This window comes from Salmo salar, chromosome 04 (assembly GCF_965601325.2).
Source record: "Salmo salar chromosome 04, fSalSal1, whole genome shotgun sequence".
NCBI lineage: Eukaryota > Metazoa > Chordata > Actinopteri > Salmoniformes > Salmonidae > Salmo > Salmo salar.
Genome location: NC_138294.1, coordinates 86,415,893 through 86,436,731, shown reverse-complemented (window position 1 = coordinate 86,436,731; position 20,839 = coordinate 86,415,893). Strand labels below are relative to the sequence as shown.

At 43.6% G+C, this 20,839-nt stretch overlaps 1 protein-coding gene across 3 annotated transcripts in view; it reads left to right on the top strand.

Moving 5' to 3' along the window:
• gria1b (glutamate receptor, ionotropic, AMPA 1b) overlaps nt 1-20,839 on the top strand; it is a 101,805-nt gene that overhangs the window by 24,958 nt on the left and 56,008 nt on the right. For all 3 annotated transcript variants that reach the window (XM_014198174.3, XM_014198173.3, XM_014198175.3), the window contains exon 3: nt 7,986-8,225. In XM_014198174.3, coding sequence (XP_014053649.1) covers nt 7,986-8,225 — 240 coding nt within the window. The remainder of the gene's footprint in view (nt 1-7,985; nt 8,226-20,839) is intronic.

Genomic DNA, 20,839 nt, shown 5'->3' with positions numbered 1-20,839 from the left:
GTGTAGCTATAATCTGGTGTAATCTGGCTCTAATGATAGTGTAGCTATAAAATTGTGTAATCTGGCACTAATGATAATGTAGGAATAGTCTGGTGTAATCTGACTCTAATGACAGTGTAGCTAAATAATGGTGTAATCTGGCGCTAATGATAGTGTAGCTATAGTCTGGTATTATTTGGCACTAATGATAATGTAACAATAGCCTGGTGTAATCTGTCTCTAATGATAATGTAGCTATAGTCTGGTGTAATCTGGCTCTAATGATAGTGTAGCTATAGTCTGGTGTAATCTGGCTCTAATGGTAGTGTAGCTATATTCTGGTGTAATCTGGCTCTAACGATAGTGTAGCTATAAAATAGTGTAATCTAGCTATAATTATAGTGAAGTTTTAGTCTGGTGTAATCTGACTCTAATGATAGTGTAGCTATACAATTGTGTAATCTGGCTCTAATGATAATGTAGGTATAGTCTGGTGTAATCTGACTCTAATGATAGTGTAGCTATAAAATGGTGTAATCTGGCACTAATGATAATGTAGGTATAGTCTGGTGTAATCTGGCTCTAATGATAATGTAGGTATAGTCTGGTGTAATCTGACTAATGATAGTGTAGCTATGTCTGGTGTAATCTGGCTCTAATGATAATGTAGGTATAGTCTGGTGTAATCTGACTAATGATAGTGTAGGTATAGTCTGGTGTAATCTGGCTCTAATGATAATGTAGCTATAGTCTGGTGTAATCTGACTCTAATGATAATGTAGCTATAGTCTGGTGTAATCTGACTCTAATGATAATGTAGGTATAGTCTGGTGTAATCTGGCTCTAATGATAGTGTAGGTATAGTCTGGTGTAATCTGGCTCTAATGATAATGTAGGTATAGTCTGGTGTAATCTGACTCTAATGATAGTGTAGGTATAGTCTGGTGTAATCTGGCTCTAATGATTATGCAGGTATAGTCTGGTGTAATCTGGCTCTAATGATAATGTAGCTATAGTCTGGTGTAATCTGGCTCTAATGATAGTGGTAGGTATAGTCTGGTGTAATCTGACTCTAATGATAATGTAGGTATAGTCTGGTGTAATCTGACTCTAATGATAATGTAGGTATAGTCTGGTGTAATCTGACTCTAATGATAATGTAGGTATAGTCTGGTGTAATCTGACTCTAATGATAGTGGTAGGTATAGTCTGGTGTAATCTGGCTCTAATGATAATGTAGCTATAGTCTGGTGTAATCTGGCTCTAATGATAGTGGTAGGTATAGTCTGGTGTAATCTGACTCTAATGATAATGTAGGTATAGTCTGGTGTAATCTGACTCTAATGATAATGTAGGTATAGTCTGGTGTAATCTGGCTCTAATGACAGTCTTTGGTTAATATGTTGTGAGAATGATAGAGCACCACATCTCACCACAATAAACTCAGTAACAAATCAGATTTTTTGTACCAAGGCTGCAGAACATGAGGGGATTACCATTATTACAATTCACGTAAAGAGCCTGAGTTTAGGCCAAAGAAGTGAAATGTATTGAGCTCTGGCTCTGATTCATGATTAGCTCTGGCTCCAGTTCTAGCCTGGAAAAGTGACTTGTCTCGATGCTCTTAAAAGTCAATATGCATTATCACTGTTGTCAACACGGCGTGCTTCCGCAAAGATAAGGTTGCGTAAGACTGTCCCAACTGGACGGACAGTCTTTATTTGATCCTCTCTGTAGCCAAAGCAAATCTCACCAGCTAGAGAGCAGGCTGCCAGACGAGAGAGCCTCAGCTGCCCTCAGCTGGTTTTCACTGGGGAGCCAGAGAATCAGAGAGGATCATTCACTTTCGGAGCGTTCTGCATCTCCCAAGCCCCCCCCCCCCCAGGAGAAAAAGCTGTTTTTCTCACTGCTGAGTGCAGGCTGTGGTGCAAACAATCTCCATGTAGCACAATCCAATCAACATTGTTTCAATGTCGTTTGTCAACGCATTGTGACGTGGAATCTACCCGTGGAAAATACATCAGAACTGTTGTTTTGTGAAATGTCAACCACATGATTATGTCATCATGTTAACCAATTTTCAACATAGACAAACCTTGTGTAAAATATCTTGAATGTGTACCTTTGAAACAACATCAAATCATCAACGTAATATCCACTAAAATCCCCAAATAACAATAAACTGAACAGCACCTCCTGCTGGAGAGTTGATTTATCTACAGCTATCCTTTTAGTCTCCCATCCAGGATTTTAAACAAGCCCAGCTTTGATATTTGCCACTGATTTACCAATGTGCTATTATGAGAATGAGTGTTTAGAACCTCCACTTACTGGATTCACTATTCATGTCAAAGTCATTCCAAAGGGTAAATTGAACAGAGCAAATTAAATATAATCATACTTTATCAATTATATATCATCAATGGGGCTATTTAGGCCAATTTGGCATTTGGGAAGTAATCAACATGTATTGTTTAAATTCAGTCCAGGATTAAACTAAAAATAGACAAAACATATATTCTGAATATACAAAACAATAAGAACACCTGCTCTTTCCATGACGTAGACTGACCAGGTGAATCCAGGTGAAAGCTATGATCCCTTATTGATGTCACTTGTTAAATCCACTTCAATCAGTGTAGATGAAGGGGAGGAGACAGGTTAAAGAAGGATTTTTAAAGCCTTGAGACAATTGAGACATGATTTTGTGTGTGTGTGTGTGTGTGTGTGTGTGTGCCATTCAGAGGGTGAATAGGCAAGACAAAATATTTAAGTGCATTTGAACAGGGTATGGTAGTAGGTGCCAGGCGTACCAATTTATGTAGAGAACTGCAACGTTGACGGATTTTTCACACTCGACAGTTTCCCGTTTGTATCAAGAATGGTCCACCATCCAAAGGACATCCAGCCAACCTGATACACCTGTGGGAAGCATTGGAGTCAACATGGACCAGCATTCCCGTGGAAGGCATTGAATTGAGGCTGTTCTGAGGGCAAAAGGGGAGAAATGTAATTTTAGGGAGGTGTTCATAATGTTTTGAACACTCAGTGTATTTATTAAACTTTAAAATGAGTAACACATCCTTGGCCACATTTTGAGGTTACTGTAACAATAAATGTCTTCTTATGAAGTCATAGAAAGTGTGCATGTTCAAGATGGCATGCAAATGTCCTAAGTCTGTGGAGATCTTCACAAATGCTACAATCATCTGTGCAGAATCTCAAATTGCAATGACCAACCACATGCATCAAGTACAGTTGAAGTCGGAAGTTAACATACACCTTAGCCAAATACATTTAAACTCAGTTTTTCACAATTCCTGACATTTAATCCTAGAAATAATTCCCTGTTTTAGTTAAGTTAGGATAACAACTTTATTTTAAGAAGTGAAATGTCAGAATAATAGTAGAGAGAATTATTTATTTCAGCTTTTATTTCTTTCATCACATTCCCAGTGGGTCAGAAGTTTACATACACTCAATTAGTATTTGGAAGCATTGCCTTTAAATTGTTTAACTTGGGTCAAACGTTTCGGGTAGCCTTCCACAAGCTTCCCACAATAAGTTGGGTGAATTTTGGCCCATTCCTCCTGACAGAGCTGGTGTACCTGAGTCAGGTTTGTAGGCCTCCTTGCTCGCACACGGTTTTTCAGTTCTGCCCACACATTTTCTATAGGATGAGGTCAGGGCTTGGTGATGGCCATTACAATACCTTGACTTCGTTGTCCTTAAGCCATTTTGCCACAACTTTGGAGGTATGCTTGGGGTCATTGTCCATTTGGAAGACCCATTTGCGACCAAGCTTTAACTTCCTGACTGATGTCTTGAGATGTTGCTTCAATATATCCACATAATTTTCCTGCCTCATGATGCCATCTATTTTTTGAAGTGCACCAGTCCCTCCTGCAGCAAAGCACCCCCACAACATGATGCTGCCACCCCCGTGCTTCACGGTTGGGATGGTGTTCATCGGCTTGCAAGCCTCCCCCTTTTTCCTCCGAACACCGATGGTCATTATGGCCAAACAGTTCTATTTTTGTTTCGTCAGACCAGAGGACATTTCTCCAAAAAGTACGATCTTTGTCCCCAGGTGCAGTTGCAAACCGTAGTCTGGCTTTTTCATGGCGGTTTTGGAGCAGTGGCTTCTTCCTTGCTGAGCGGCCTTTCAGGTTATGTCGATATAGGACACTTTTTTACTGTGGATATAGATACTTTTGTACCTGTTTCTTCCAGCATCTTCACAAGGTCCTTTGCTGTTGTTCTGGGATTGATGTGCACTTTTCTCACCAAAGTACATTCATCTCTAGGAGACAGAACGCGTCTCCTTCCTGAGCGGTATGACGGCTGCGTGGTCCCATGGTGTTTATTCTTGCGTACTATTGTTTGTACAGATGAATGTGGTACCTTCAGGTGTTTGGAAATTGCTCCCAAGGATGAACCAGACTTGTGGAGGTCTAAAAAAAATTCTGAGGTCTTGACTAATTTCTTTTGATTTTCCCATGATGTCAAGCAAAGAGGCACTGAGTTTGAAGGTAGGCCTTGAAATACATCCACAGGTACACCTCCAATTGACTCAAATTATGTCAATTAGCCTATCAGAAGCTTCTAAAGCCATGACATCATTTTCTGGAATTTTCCAAGCTGTTTAAAGGCACAGTCAACTTAGTGTATGTACACTTCTGAACCACTGGAATTGTGATACAGTAAATTATAAGTGAAAAAATCTGTCTGTAAACAATTGTTGGAAAGATTATTTGTGTCATGCACAAAGTAGATGTCCTAACCAACTTGCCAAAACGATAGTTTGTTCACAAGAAATTTGCGGAGTGGTTGAAAAACAAGTTTTAATGACTCCAACCTAAGTGTAAGTAAACTTCCGACTTCAACTGTATTTAAAAAATCTAAATTTCAATCCAGGGTTATTTGGTTTTGCTATTAGATGAAGCACAGTCATAACACTTTTAAGGTGTTGTATAAATTGACAAAATATCTGACATTGTATTCCCATTTAAACTTTGCTGTGCTTTTAAATGTTTGAAAGCACAGTGATAACACATTTAGTTGACAACTAAACCGAAAATCAGATATTGATTTTCCATTGGAATTTGCTTGTACTTTTAGATGGTTGAAGCATTGTGGTAACAGATTGGGAATTCAACAAACATTTGACTGTCTTTTTGAGTGGGTGAAAATAGATTGTAATCTCATTGATCAACGTATCAAACCAAATGTTACCCAATTCTCCACGTTGAAATTACGTGGTGTGCCCAGTGGGAGGAATTTGTTATAGCTAGTATACTCTACTTAAATACACTGGAGGGTAATGATAAAGAGATTAAAGGTACATGGGGACAAGGATATAAAAGAACTGTCGAGTCTTGTATTGCCTTTGTATCTCCTAGCGAGAAAGATGTGTATCTTGAAAATAATAAAAGAGACTTCTGGTATCTTTTGCATTGGAGGAAAAATGGCCCTGGCTGTTACAAGGATAAATGTGGTTGTGATTTAGATAGGAACAACATAGCATACACAGTAAAGACTAATAAAATCTACACAAAATACAGAATCTTAATTTGATCACCAAAAAAATGTAAAACTTGTAGTGCATTTGAGGTTTAAAAAGGCTTCTGAAGTTTGTAATTTCCACTTTGAAATTTCAGACTTGATTTCCCCTTAACAAAAATGTACAATCCCTGCAAAAAATATCCATTAATTATAATCCACATAATAATTCACATTTCCTGTTAATGCAGGAAAAAATGTACGCTGTAACAAACTGTCTCAAATTAAGATCCTACATCTGTTTAATCAGAAACAAACTAAATTCAAATCCGCTTAATATGAGTAATTCCAATTAGGTTTATTTTTGAAGTTCAAACAATAACAAAGCGTTCTCCCTGCAAACACAGGTGCAACAGAGAAACTTTTAGCAGTTCTCCAGATCAAGTCTTCCTCTTGTAGATTTGAATCACTGTTTTGGTTTTCTTTCTTCACTGAACAGCCATGTCTAGATGAATAAAGGCAGATGACTCGCTAGCAGGTAAACAGCCATGTCTAGATGAATAAAGGCAGATGACTCGCTAGCAGGTGAACAGCCATGTCTAGATGAATAAAGGCAGCTGACTTGCTAGCAGGTAAACAGCCATGTCTAGATGAATAAAGGCAGATGACTCGCTAGCAGGTGAACAGCCATGTCTAGATGAATAAAGGCAGATGACTCGTTAGCAGGTAAACAGCCATGTCTAAATGAATAAAGGCAGATGACTTGCTAGCAGGTGATATACATCAAAGCGTTCTCTAAAGATATAGACAGTGTGTATACCACACCTTTGTTGCAGTTCTTTATCATATAATTTTTATGGCAGCAGCTCCTGTCTTTTCAGATCCCTACAAGAGACTTCTATCGGATAACAAGCAAACCACTTGCAGAGAGAAGCCACAATGAGTGACAGTGCAGAAATGATTGAGCCTCACTATGGAATGGAAGAAAAGATATACACAGACAAATAGAGACGTGAACGAGATAAAAAGAACACCTTATTAAGAGCATCAATGAATGGTTGCAAAGATAGCTGTCACCAACATGGCACTGCGTTGCATTCCTGATGTGACAATTACCCCATCTCTTCTCACTGTTCTCATTCAAATAGCACTGCATTTATTTTTATAACCCGTTTTATACAGTGCTGTGAAAAAAAGTATTTGCCCCTTTCTGATATTCTTGATTTTTGCATATTTTTTATACTGAATGTTATCAGATCTTCAACCAAAACCTAATATTAGATCAAGGGAACCTGCGTTTACAAATTACAAATAAAAGATATACTTATTTTATTTTTTTAATTAACAAAGTTATACAACACTCAATTCCCCTGTGTGAAAAATAATTGTCCCCTTACACTCCAAAAAGTTGACTCAAGTTTGTCAAAAAGCACCTGGAAGTACCTGGATGATAATCAAGACACTTGGAAGAATGTTCCATGAAGAGATGAGTCAAAAGTATAACTTTAACGACGACATGGGTCCCATTATGGCAATCAAATCAAATCACATCTCCTCCTCTTTCCTTTTCCTCTCCACCTAACCCTACCATAACCCAACCCTACCCTAACCCTAACCCTACCCTAACCCTACCCTAACCCTACCCCAAACCCTACCCTACCCTAACCCTACCCCAAACCTAACCCCACCCTACCCTAACCTTAACCCTAACACTACCGTAACCCTACCCTAACTGTTACCCTTACTCTAACCCTACCCTAACCCTACCCTAACACTACCCTTACCCTAACCCTAACCATACCCTACCTAACCCTACCCTAACACTACCCTTACCCTAACCCTACCCTACCCAACCCTACCCTACCCCTACCCTAACCCTACCCCAACCCTAACCCTAACCCTAATCCAGGTGGATAGCAACATGTAAGACCTTGGCTCCACTTGGTATGAATGGTAAAGAGGAGGATAAAGCATTGACAGTGGGAGTTAGTGAGGGCCTAATTAAGAGAGCCGGAGGGGCCACCGACATGAGGAGGAAGTTCAATAAAAAACAATGTATTTATTTGCTCAATCTGGTTTTGTCGTTTTTTATATTTAATTGTATTATATCAAGCACTTTAACATAGCACTTATCTTTGTACCACTTAATCCCTTCATCCCTTGGTGTGATTTTCAATTATGTACTATTGAATTATTTATCTATTAATTTATTGATCCAGTTTGCATGTTTTATTATACAAAATGTGTTTTTTAAAATTAAACTTGTTTACCCCCAGCACTTTATCAACAATTGTCTTCCCCCTGTTGTTGAACTGTGACCCCTCGGAGCTCTCATCCTTCCATGTTCTCCCACCCTCTCCAGACCGGTCTGATGTACTTTTATAGAAACAGGGCAGAAAGTTGCAATAGGCCCGTGCAACCCAAGGTTTAATACCAGCATCAACAGAAACTCTCATAAACCTAACATGTTCACCTTTCCTCTTCTTTACTTTTCCTCTCCACAGTTTGTTCACAGTTTTCCAAAGGAGTCTATGCCATCATTGGATTGTATGACAGGAAGACCATGAACATGCTCATGTCGTTCTGCGGGGCTCTCCACGTCTGCTTTGTGACACCCAGTTTCCCAATTGAAACCAACAACCAGTTTGTCATCCAGCTCAGACCGGAGCTTCAGGAGCCCCTCATTGCCCTGATCCAGCACTACAAATGGACCAAGTTTGTCTACATGTATAGCTCTCATTCAGGTACTGGTCATCATTCTCTCACATTTCTTTGCGTCTTTACAAGTGGAACCTCTTGAGCAGGTTAAACTATACAGTAGTCTCGACGTCACATAGTCTCACAATACACTGGTAGAGCACAGTTGGACTGATGTCAAGCTCTCTGCAAGTGTTATTGTACATATTTTTCAAGTAGCCTAGCTGTTATTTAGTCTTTGTGGATATGTTGTGGATACTTGTTAGATGTAGCCTATCTCGGTTCAGGGTGACATTCATTGAAATGGTGTATAGTCAGACTAGTCCATATTAAAGTTTGCTTTACTATTTTGTCTCTAACATATACTATACTGTATATGGTATGATATATTGTCCTACAACATCTGTGGATGCGTTTGAGTTTGGTATTCTTAGCTGTTAAATCTACAGTATTATTTGGTATTTTTAGCTGTTAAATCTACAGTATTATTTGTAATTATTAGCTGTTAAATATATTGTTTGTTATTCTGCCAGAAGCTCCTCTAGATGTGTAAGCTGTACTCTGTAAACTGTATGTCCTCAATGCACATTTTGTGCTTGGATGGGCATATATGACTGCAATGGTTTCCTATGGGAAATGAGCCCCTGGTGCGTGTACCTCTTCAATTTGCAGCCACTCAACTGTGACCTTCACTCATCTTCAGTGCCATCAGAAACAGATGCAGCTAGAAGGATATGTTAACTGTTTAATGATGCAGAGTCTGGTCGGAGCAGTGTATGTGCCCAGGACAAAGGCTGCAGACTGAAGGGCATGACCCGAAGATGAACAAATATAATTACATAATGTGTAACTTGCTTGCTTATCTTCATTTTACACGGTATATGATCTGCACCGAAGGGCTTCTTTGACCATAGATAGTTTCATTGAGTCAAAATTATTTCCGGTGAGATGTTCATGCAGCGGGACAAATGCTCCTTGGATTTATTTAGCTAGTCTTAGCACTTCAGTCTTGGACGAGGAACTCAAGGTTGCTGACTTCTTCATGACAGATCTGAGAGCCCCACCTGTTGCTTGGATACAGCACTGCACAGTCAGTGGTTATTTAAGCCTTTTAGGAAACTTCACTCCAATCTTAATGTCAGTGACTCTGTGTCTGTGTTATATGTGTGTACGTGGGGTTACATTACATATGTACTTTTCAGGAAATGACCAGGGATTAATCACGGCTGCTTTTCTGTTTAACGCTGAAGCCAGAGCTCGGGGTGTTTGGTATAATTTCCCTTTACCTATTGGAATTGTTTAAGGGCGTTGCATAGAGCCAGTCAAACATGTCCTTAGGTAAGGGAATAATTTACGAGTTTTACAGTAGTTTGAAGGCATGTAATGCAGAAAGAGTCTCTGGTTACCATGGAGACGACCTGATTCGCTGAATGAGTATGTCTCGTCAAAGAGATCGCATTTATTTTGGGAGATCGCCAAATAAAACTTCTACATTCAAGACAGGAGAAACAAATTGATTAAGAAGATAATAAAACATTTATTTTAGTTACTTTTCTCTAAAATTATTTCTATTACATTCTAGCACGTCAAGCTAACTTACAACGTAGGTAGCTAGCTAGCCAGTTAGCTTTGTAGCTATGGATTGTGCACCTTCCAATGTTTAGCTACCTTGCTGGTTGATGTTTTCCTTTTGAAACCAGGGCAGAAGAAAGCAACATTCACCTCCACAAATGCTGTTTACATTGATATCCATACTGAATGAAGCAAAAGACCTCATAGGGAACCCTTAACTTTTTCACTTAATTTAAGGGGGAAATTTACCATAAAATGTTTTAAAGTTAAGGAAACTTTAAGTGAAAAGATAAGGGGGAAATTAACTTAATTAGATGCTTTATGGAACCGGGCCCTGGGCTAGAGAAGCAACATAGTCCTGCTCAGTATTGTGACACCTCAAGACTAGACTCCAGAGCATAGTTTGGTAACTATACGACAAGACATGGTTCCCCTTAAGTGCTAAGTAGTACAGTGTGATTGCTCTCACAGACTACAAGATGACTGTAAAAGGTTTTACTTGTACGTTAGACTTTTTGATGTATGTAGCTATGTGATGTGTTTTATTCTTTGTTTTCCCCGTGACTCTAGAACTGGAATCGAGTTCCTTGGCTCCTCTTCTGACTGACTGCATCCCACAGTGCAGTCCCAGGGGGAGAGTGGGTGGTGGGTAGTTCCTCATCCTACTGACTCCATCCCACAGTGCAGTCCCGGGGGGGGGGTGATTAGATTAACCCTTGTCTTCCTGCCTTGCCATCTCACACATATGTTTGCTATTGTAAAAAAGAAGACAAATCTATCGTTTCACAACAAAAGCTCATCATCTTAAGCTAGACAGGGTCTATATAAGTACCAAGATCCACTTGAACAATGACTGCATACAGGTGTTCAAAAATGTACACTGTACACAAATAGAGACTGTGGGAATGTAATTTGCGTTTGTGCGACATTTCAGAGAAGCTGTGATAGGCAGATCTCTGAGACCAGCAGAAAAAGGGGCTGATAGAAGCCCAGGCTGCATTCCCTGCCAATCCTAACGTTTCACTTGCTTATCTGCACTGCTGCAGTGGCGTGATGCGTCGCTAACACTACACAGATAGAGCACAGCTTTTGTCTCTCTCTCTAGTTTATCTGCAGGTTAGTCCCAGCTAACAACAAGCATTCCCATAACTTTGAAGAACGTTCCCTTAAGAGTCTCATTAGGCCATTAGCTAATGTTTTCATAGGAATGTTCCCATGATGTGCAAGGAATGTTTCCAATAGACCATTCTCTTATATGTCAAATATAACTTATCCAGAACGTGGTTACATGTTCTCAGAACTTAAGATATTAATGACCTAGACATGTTTCATTGGAATGTTGCATGAACATTCATGTGTCTGGTTATCTGTGGGTTAGGAGAATATTCCATCAATGTCCCTGTCACGTTCTGACCATAGAAAGCTTTTATTTTCTATGGTAGAGTAGGTCAGGGCGTGACAGGGGTTTTTGTCTAGTTTATTTATTTCTATGTTGGTTCTAGTTTCTTTTTTCTATGTTGGGGTTTTTGTGTAGTTTCTGTATTTCTATGTGGGGTTCTAGTTTCTGTATTTCTATGTTGTTGTTTTTTGGGATGATCTCCAATTAGAGGCAGCTGGTCATCATTGTCTCTAATTGGGGATCATATTTAAGTTGTTGGTTTTCCCACTAGGTTTTGTGGGAGGTTATTTTGTGTAAGTGTATGTTGCACCTCTTCGTCACGGTTTGTTGTTTTGTTTATGAGTTTATTTGTATGTCTTGCATAGTTTCACAGTTAAAATAAATTGTGGAACGATACACACGCTGCGCCTTGGTCCCATTCTTCAGACAACCGTGACAGAATCTCCCACCAAAAACGGACCAAGCAGTGTGGTCAGGAGGACTGGACCTGGGAGGAAGTCCTGGATGGGGCAGGACCCTGGACAAGGCCTGGGGAGTATTGCCGTCCAAAGGAGGAGATTGAGAGCTGAGGAGGAGAGCTGAGGTGTGAACCAGAGCCAGTCAGGGAGACGAGTGAAGAACTCGACGCAAGATTCCGGAGAGAGGTGTTGGCATTGAGAGTGCTGCAGAGCGGGCGTGCTGAGGAGCGTGACACCAGTCCGGTGTCATATGCACGAGTTTCACGCATCTGGCCTTCAGTGCGCCTCCCCTGTCTGGTACGTCCTGTGTCTCCTCCACGCACTCGCTTGAGGGAGCGTGTGACCTGTCAGGCACCATGTTTTGCAGTGATACGGACGGTGTCTCCAGTGTGTCCTGTGCCAGCGCCCCGCACTTGCCGGGCTAAAGTGAGCATCCAGCCAGGACGGATTGTGCCAGCCCTACGCTCCAGACCTCCAGTGCGCCTCCACAGCCCAGTACGCCCTGTGCCTGCTCCTCGTACTCGCCCTGAAGTGCGTGTCACCAGTCTGGCGCCACCTGTGCCAGCCCCACGCATCAGGCCTCCAGTGCGCCTGCCCAGTCCGGGGTGTCCTATTCCTGCTCCCCGCACTCACCCTGAGGTGCGTGTTACCAGTCTGGCGCAACCTGTGCCAGCATCAGGCCTCCAGTGCACCTACCCATTCTGGTGTGTCCTGTTCCTGCTCTCCGCACTCGCCCTGAGGTGCGTGTTACCAGTCTGGCGCCACCTGTGCCAGCCCCACGCATCAGGCCTCCAGTGCGCCTTCCCAGTCCAGAGCTTCCGGCGACAGTTCCCAGTCCAAAGCTTCCGGCGACGTTTTACAGTCTGGAACCTCCCGAGACGGCCCACAGTCCGGAGCCTCCTGAGACGGCCCACTGTCCGGAGCCTCCTGAGACGGCCCCCAGTCCGGAGTCTCCAGCGGCGGTCTGCAGTCCGGAGTCTCCAGCGGCGGTCTGCAGTCCGGAGTCTCCAGCGGTGGTCTGCAGTCCAGAGCCTCCGGCGATGATCCACGGTCCGGTGACATGAAAGTGGAGGGATCAGCTGGCGGAGCGGGGCTACGCTCCGAACCCGGAGCCACCTCCTATGCTGGGGGATAAGCAGGATGAGCGGGTTCTTCGTCCCGCACCAGAACCGCCTCCGATGCAGGAGGATCTGCGGGATGAGAAGGTTCTTCGTCCTGCACCAGAGCCGCCACCGACATTAGACACCCACCCTAACCCTGCCTGTTTTTTTTTGCTGTTTAGGGTTTTGCGTTCGGAGTCCGCACCTTGGGGGGGGGGGGGGGGTACTGTCACGTTCTGACCATAGAAAGCTTTTATTTGCTATGGTAGAGTAGGTCAGGGCGTGACAGGGGGTTTTGTCTAGTTTATTTATTTCTATGTTGGTTCTAGTTTCCTTTTTCTATGTTGGGTTTTTTGTCTAGTTTCTGTATTTCTATGTGGGGTTCTAGTTTCTGTATTTCTATGTTGTTGTTTTTTGGGATGATCTCCAATTAGAGGCAGCTGGTCATCGTTGTCTCTAATTGGGGATCATATTTAAGTTGTTGGTTTTCCCACTAGGTTTTGTGGGAGATTGTTTTGTGTAAGTGTATGTTGCACCTCTTCGTCACGGTTTGTTGTTTTGTTTATGAGTTTATTTGTATGTCTTGCATAGTTTCACAGTTAAAATAAAATGTGGAACGATACACACGCTGCGCCTTGGTCCCATTCTTCAGACAACCGTGACAGTCCCACCAAACATACACAGAACATGGTTCTCAGAACATAAGATATTAATGTTCTAGACACGTTTTATGGGAATGTTGCAAGAACATTTGTATCAAACAAATATGTCATTACACGTAATGTCTTGTTACTGTTGCCGAGCATATCAATGCCCTGATTGGTGACCCGCTGATCCATTCATATGTCTTTGTCTGTTGGCAAGGATAGAGATACTCGCACCAACAGTGTTTTTAACGTTGTGTTTTCAACTTAAATATTTAACACACTTTACATTTTACATTTTTACATTTTAGTCATTTAGCAGACGCTCTTATCCAGAGCGACTTACAGTAGTGAATGCATACATTTCATTTCCTGTGCTGGCCCCCCGTGGGAATCGAACCCACAACCCTGGCGTTGCAAACACCATGCTCTACCAACTGATTACAACTGATTACATTGTGTATGTTCATTTATACTTTATAATTATTATTCAAGATGTCCTCACCTGTCACGTCCTGACCAGTAAAGGGGTTATTTGTTATTGTAGTTTGGTCAGGACGTGGGAGGGGGGTGTTTGTTTTATGTGGTTTGGGGTTTGTTGGGATATGTGTTTATGTAGATGGGTGTTTGTTTAGAGTATGCCGGGGTTTTTGGTTATGTTCTATGTTTTGTAATTCTATGATCTGTCTATGTTGTGTATATCTTCGTTGGCCTGGTATGGCTCTCAATCAGGAACAGCTGTACATCGTTGTTGCTGATTGAGAGTCATACTTAGGTAGCCCTGTTTTCACATGTCCCTTGTGGGAAGTTGTTTTTGCACTGCTGTGTTTAGCCTGTAATACTGTGCGTTCGTTCGTTTTCTTGATTTGTTTATTTAGTGTTCAATAAAAGTTAAAATGAGCACTCAACCCGCTGCGCCTTGGTCCACTATATAGGACGACTGTTACCTGGAATTTGAATTCACAACCTCTTGGTTCACTGTACTCTGATCTATCTGCTACGCAACCATGTCTGTGCCAGATGTCAGTCCGTCTGACTAGTCTTTTATCATTGAGCTTTCTGTATAGTTGTCTAATGTTAGTGGGGTATATTAATCTGTTTTTAAATGATACTCCTGAATCACTGATCAATAATAGTTTTCCTTGAGTGTACTTTTAACAGAACTGAGATTTACTTCAAAGTGAAATTATCCTGGTGCTTACACCTATCAGGCTGTTTCAGATCTAGTGCCTAGGGAGGAGGGGTTAGAGTTTCTTCTGGACCTATCAGGATGTTCCAGATCTAGTGCCTAGGGAGGAGGGGTTAGGGTTTCTTCTGGACCTCACTATACTGGCCCAATAAGCACATGCCCTAGAGATATCCCTTATTGGGACAGTGGTTAGGGTGTTAGTCATGGATGCTGGTGGCCTAGACATATCCCTTATTGGGACAGTGGTTAGGGTGTTAGTAATGGATGCTGGTGGCCTGGAAATATCCCTTATTGGGACAGTGGTTAGGGTGTTAGTCATGGATGCTGGTGGCCTGGAGATATCCCTTATTGGGACAGTGGTTAGGGTGTTAGTCATGGATGCTGGTGGCCTGGAGATATCCCTTATTGGGACAGTGGTTAGGGTGTTAGTCATGGATGCTGGTGGCCTAGAGATATCCCTTATTGGGACAGTGGTTAGGGTGTTAGTCATGGATGCTGGTGGCCTGGAGATATCCCTTATTGGGACAGTGGTTAGGGTGTTAGTCATGGATGCTGGTGGCCTGGAGATATCCCTTATTGGGACAGTGGTTAGGGTGTTAGTCATGGATGCTGGTGGCCTGGAGATATCCCTTATTGGGACAGTGGTTAGGGTGTTAGTCATGGATGCTGGTGGCCTGGAGATATACCTTATTGGGACAGTGGTTAGGGTGTTAGTCATGGATGCTGGTGGCCTGGAAATATCCCTTATTGGGACAGTGGTTAGGGTGTTAGTCATGGATGCTGGTGGCCTGGAGATATCCCTTATTGGGACAGTGGTTAGGGTGTTAGTCATGGATGCTGGTGGCCTGGAGATATCCCTTATTGGGACAGTGGTTAGGGTGTTAGTCATGGATGCTGGTGGCCTAGAGATATCCCTTATTGGGACAGTGGTTAGGGTGTTAGTCATGGATGCTGGTGGCCTGGAGATATCCCTTATTGAGACAGTGGTTAGGGTGTTAGTCATGGATGCTGGTGGCCTGGAGATATCCCTTATTGGGACAGTGGTTAGGGTGTTAGTCATGGATGCTGGTGGCCTGGAGATATCCCTTATTGGGACAGTGGTTAGGGTGTTAGTCATGGATGCTGGTGGCCTGGAGATATCCCTTATTGGGACAGTGGTTAGGGTGTTAGTCATGGATGCTGGTGGCCTGGAGATATACCTTATTGGGACAGAGGTTAGGGTGTTAGTAATGGATGCTGGTGGCCTGGAGATATCCCTTATTGGGACAGTGGTTAGGGTGTTAGTCATGGATGCTGGTGGCCTGGAGATATCCCTTATTGGGACAGTGGTTAGGGTGTTAGTCATGGATGCTGGTGGCCTGGAGATATCCCTTATTGGGACAGTGGTTAGGGTGTTAGTCATGGATGCTGGTGGCCTAGAGATATCCCTTATTGGGACAGTGGTTAGGGTGTTAGTCATGGATGCTGGTGGCCTGGAGATATCCCTTATTGGGACAGTGGTTAGGGTGTTAGTCATGGATGCTGGTGGCCTGGAGATATCCCTTATTGGGACAGTGGTTAGGGTGTTAGTAATGGATGCTGGTGGCCTAGAGATATCCCTTATTGGGACAGTGGTTAGGGTGTTAGTCATGGATGCTGGTGGCCTGGAGATATCCCTTATTGTGACAGTGGTCAGGGTGTTAGTAATGGATGCTGGTGGCCTGGAGATATCCCTTATTGGGACAGTGGTTAGGGTGTTAGTCATGGATGCTGGTGGCCTGGAAATATCCCTTATTGGGACAGTGGTTAGGGTGTTAGTAATGGATGCTGGTGGCCTGGAGATATCCCTTATTGGGACAGTGGTTAGGGTGTTAGTCATGGATGCTGGTGGCCTGGAGATATACCTTATTGGGACAGTGGTTAGGGTGTTAGTCATGGATGCTGGTGGCCTGGAAATATCCCTTATTGGGACAGTGGTTAGGGTGTTAGTCATGGATGCTGGTGGCCTGGAGATATCCCTTATTGGGACAGTGGTTAGGGTGTTAGTCATGGATGCTGGTGGCCTGGAGATATCCCTTATTGGGACAGTGGTTAGGGTGTTAGTCATGGATGCTGGTGGCCTAGAGATATCCCTTATTGGGACAGTGGTTAGGGTGTTAGTCATGGATGCTGGTGGCCTGGAGATATCCCTTATTGGGACAGTGGTTAGGGTGTTAGTCATGGATGCTGGTGGCCTGGAGATATCCCTTATTGGGACAGTGGTTAGGGTGTTAGTCATGGATGCTGGTGGCCTGGAGATATCCCTTATTGGGACAGTGGTTAGGGTGTTAGTCATGGATGCTGGTGGCCTGGAGATATCCCTTATTGGGACAGTGGTTAGGGTGTTAGTCATGGATGCTGGTGGCCTGGAGATATACCTTATTGGGACAGAGGTTAGGGTGTTAGTAATGGATGCTGGTGGCCTGGAAATATCCCTTATTGGGACAGTGGTTAGGGTGTTAGTCATGGATGCTGGTGGCCTGGAGATATCCCTTATTGGGACAGTGGTTAGGGTGTTAGTCATGGATGCTGGTGGCCTAGAGATATCCCTTATTGGGAGAGTGGTTAGGGTGTTAGTCATGGATGCTGGTGGCCTGGAGATATCCCTTATTGGGACAGTGGTTAGGGTGTTAGTCATGGATGCTGGTGGCCTGGAGATATCCCTTATTGGGACAGTGGTTAGGGTGTTAGTCATGGATGCTGGTGGCCTAGAGATATCCCTTATTGGGACAGTGGTTAGGGTGTTAGTCATGGATGCTGGTGGCCTGGAGATATCCCTTATTGTGACAGTGGTTAGGGTGTTAGTAATGGATGCTGGTGGCCTGGAGATATCCCTTATTGGGACAGTGGTTAGGGTGTTAGTCATGGATGCTGGTGGCCTGGAAATATCCCTTATTGGGACAGTGGTTAGGGTGTTAGTAATGGATGCTGGTGGCCTGGAGATATCCCTTATTGGGACAGTGGTTAGGGTGTTAGTCATGGATGCTGGTGGCCTGGAGATATCCCTTATTGGAACAGTGGTTAGGGTGTTAGTCATGGATGCTGGTGGCCTGGAGATATCCCTTATTGGGACAGTGGTTAGGGTGTTAGTCATGGATGCTGGTGGCCTGGAGATATCCCTTATTGGGACAGTGGTTAGGGTGTTAGTCATGGATGCTGTTGGCCTGGAGATATCCCTTATTGGGACAGTGGTTAGGGTGTTAGTCATGGATGCTGGTGGCCTGGAGATATACCTTATTGGGACAGAGGTTAGGGTGTTAGTAATGGATGCTGGTGGCCTGGAAATATCCCTTATTGGGACAGTGGTTAGGGTGTTAGTCATGGATGCTGGTGGCCTGGAGATATCCCTTATTGGGACAGTGGTTAGGGTGTTAGTCATGGATGCTGGTGGCCTGGAGATATCCCTTATTGGGACAGTGGTTAGGGTGTTAGTCATGGATGCTGGTGGCCTAGAGATATCCCTTATTGGGACAGTGGTTAGGGTGTTAGTCATGGATGCTGGTGGCCTGGAGATATCCCTTATTGGGACAGTGGTTAGGGAGTTAGTAATGGATGCTGGTGGCCTGGAGATATCCCTTATTGGGACAGTGGTTAGGGTGTTAGTCATGGATGCTGGTGGCCTGGAGATATCCCTTATTGGGACAGTGGTTAGGGTGTTAGTCATGGATGCTGGTGGCCTGGAGATATCCCTTATTGTGACAGTGGTTAGGGTGTTAGTAACGGATGCTAGTGGCCTGGAGATATCCCTTATTGTGACAGTGGTTAGGGTGTTAGTAACGGATGCTAGTGGCCTGGAGATATCCCTTATTGGGACAGTGGTTAGGGTGTTAGTTTAGTCATGGATGCTGGTGGCCTGGAGATATCCCTTATTGGGACAGTGGTTAGGGTGTTAAGTCATGGATGCTGGTGGCCTGGAGATATCCCTTATTGGGACAGTGGTTAGGGTGTTAGTCATGGATGCTGGTGGCCTAGAGATATCCCTTATTGGGACAGTGGTTAGGGTGTTAGTCATGGATGCTGGTGGCCTGGAGATATCCCTTATTGGGACAGTGGTTAGGGAGTTAGTAATGGATGCTGGTGGCCTGGAGATATCCCTTATTGGGACAGTGGTTAGGGTGTTAGTCATGGATGCTGGTGGCCTAGAGATATCCCTTATTGGGACAGTGGTTAGGGTGTTAGTCATGGATGCTGGTGGCCTGGAGATATCCCTTATTGTGACAGTGGTTAGGGTGTTAGTAACGGATGCTAGTGGCCTGGAGATATCCCTTATTGTGACAGTGGTTAGGGTGTTAGTAACGGATGCTAATGGCCTGGAGATATCCCTTATTGGGACAGTGGTTAGGGTGTTAGTCATGGATGCTGGTGGCCTGGAGATATCCCTTATTGGGACAGTGGTTAGGGTGTTAGTAATGGATGCTGGTGGCCTGGAGATATCCCTTATTGGGACAGTGGTTAGGGTGTTAGTAATGGATGCTGGTGGCCTGGAGATATCCCTTATTGGGACAGTGGTTAGGGTGTTAGTAATGGATGCTGGTGGCCTGGAGATATCCCTTATTGGGACAGTGGTTAGGGTGTTAGTCATGGATGCTGGTGGCCTGGAGATATCCCTTATTGAGACAGTGGTTAGGGTGTTAGTCATGGATGCTGGTGGCCTAGAGATATCCCTTATTGGGACAGTGGTTAGGGTGTTAGTCATGGATGCTGGTGGCCTGGCGATATCCCTTATTGGGACAGTGGTTAGGGTGTTAGTAATGGATGCTGGTGGCCTGGAGATATCCCTTATTGGGACAGTGGTTAGGGTGTTAGTCATGGATGCTGGTGGCCTGGAGATATCCCTTATTGAGACAGTGGTTAGGGTGTTAGTCATGGATGCTGGTGACCTTGGTTTGGACCTGCTAGGGGAGTCACCCTACTCTCACTATATGTTAATATTACCGTTTTGAATGTTGTTAGAATACTTATTATCATGTGTGTAGATTTCTCCTCTTTCATGCATTTCTGGGACTTTATTTTCCAACTTTGTGCCTTTGTGCTCAACCTCCAGATGCTTTTGGGGGTTTGATGTGATGTTTCTGGCAAAGAGAACCATGCTGCCTTTGTAGAGTTTGCATTTGACAAAAATGTTTTTCTCTTTCTCCTTGATTAACTCAAAATAATGAGAGCATTTCATGTTAAAAGCATAGTTTGTGTGAGAGTTTCCCTAACCTCACCAACATACAAAAGGAGCTGTGAATAGATTTGTGGTTCACCAATCAGGGCCTTGATGGGCTTGACAACAGCAACAAGGTGTGATGTGTAATTCATTTTTGTTGTTGTTGGGGGGAAGAACATTTCTTTTGGACCATCAGGCGACCTCCTGACATCACATTTACATTTAAGTCATTTAGCAGACGCTCTTATCCAGAGCGACTTACAAATTGGTGCATTCACCTTATGATATCCAGTGGAACAACCACTTTACAATAGTGCATCTAAATCTTTTAGGGGGGGGGGGGGGGGTTAGAAGGATTACTTTATCCTATCCTAGGTATTCCTTAAAGAGGTGGGGTTTCAGGTGTCTCCGGAAGGTGGTGATTGACTCCGCTGTCCTGGCGTCGTGAGGGAGCTTGTTCCACCATTGGGGTGCCAGAGCAGCGAACAGTTTTGACTGGGCTGAGCGGGAACTGTGCTTCCTCAGAGGTAGGGAGGCGAGCAGGCCAGAGGTGGATGAACGCAGTGCCCTTGTTTGGGTGTAGGGCCTGATCAGAGCCTGAAGGTACGGAGGTGCCGTTCCCCTCACGGCTCCGTAGGCAAGCACCATGGTCTTGTAGCGGATGCGAGCTTCAACTGGAAGCCAGTGGAGAGAGCGGAGGAGCGGGGTGACGTGAGAGAACTTGGGAAGGTTGAACACCAGACGGGCTGCGGCGTTCTGGATGAGTTGTAGGGGTTTAATGGCACTGACAACTGATACACAGAAATGTTCTTGCAGCGTTCCCGTGAAACATGTCTAGAACATTAATATCTTATATTCTGAGAACATGGCAACCATATTTTGTGTATGTTTGATGTGACGTTGATGGAATATTTTCCTAACCCTCAGAGAACTAGACACATGAATGTTCTTGCAATGTCCCATAAAATGCTTCTAGGACATTCATTTTGTATATTCTGAAAACATTGCAACCACATTCTAGAGAAGTTCTGCTTGACATTAAGGGAATGTTCTCCTAACTTTAACACCAAAACATGTTAAAAAGGTTTTTAGAAGGTTTTTGTTAACATAGATATAATGTTCCCCCAAC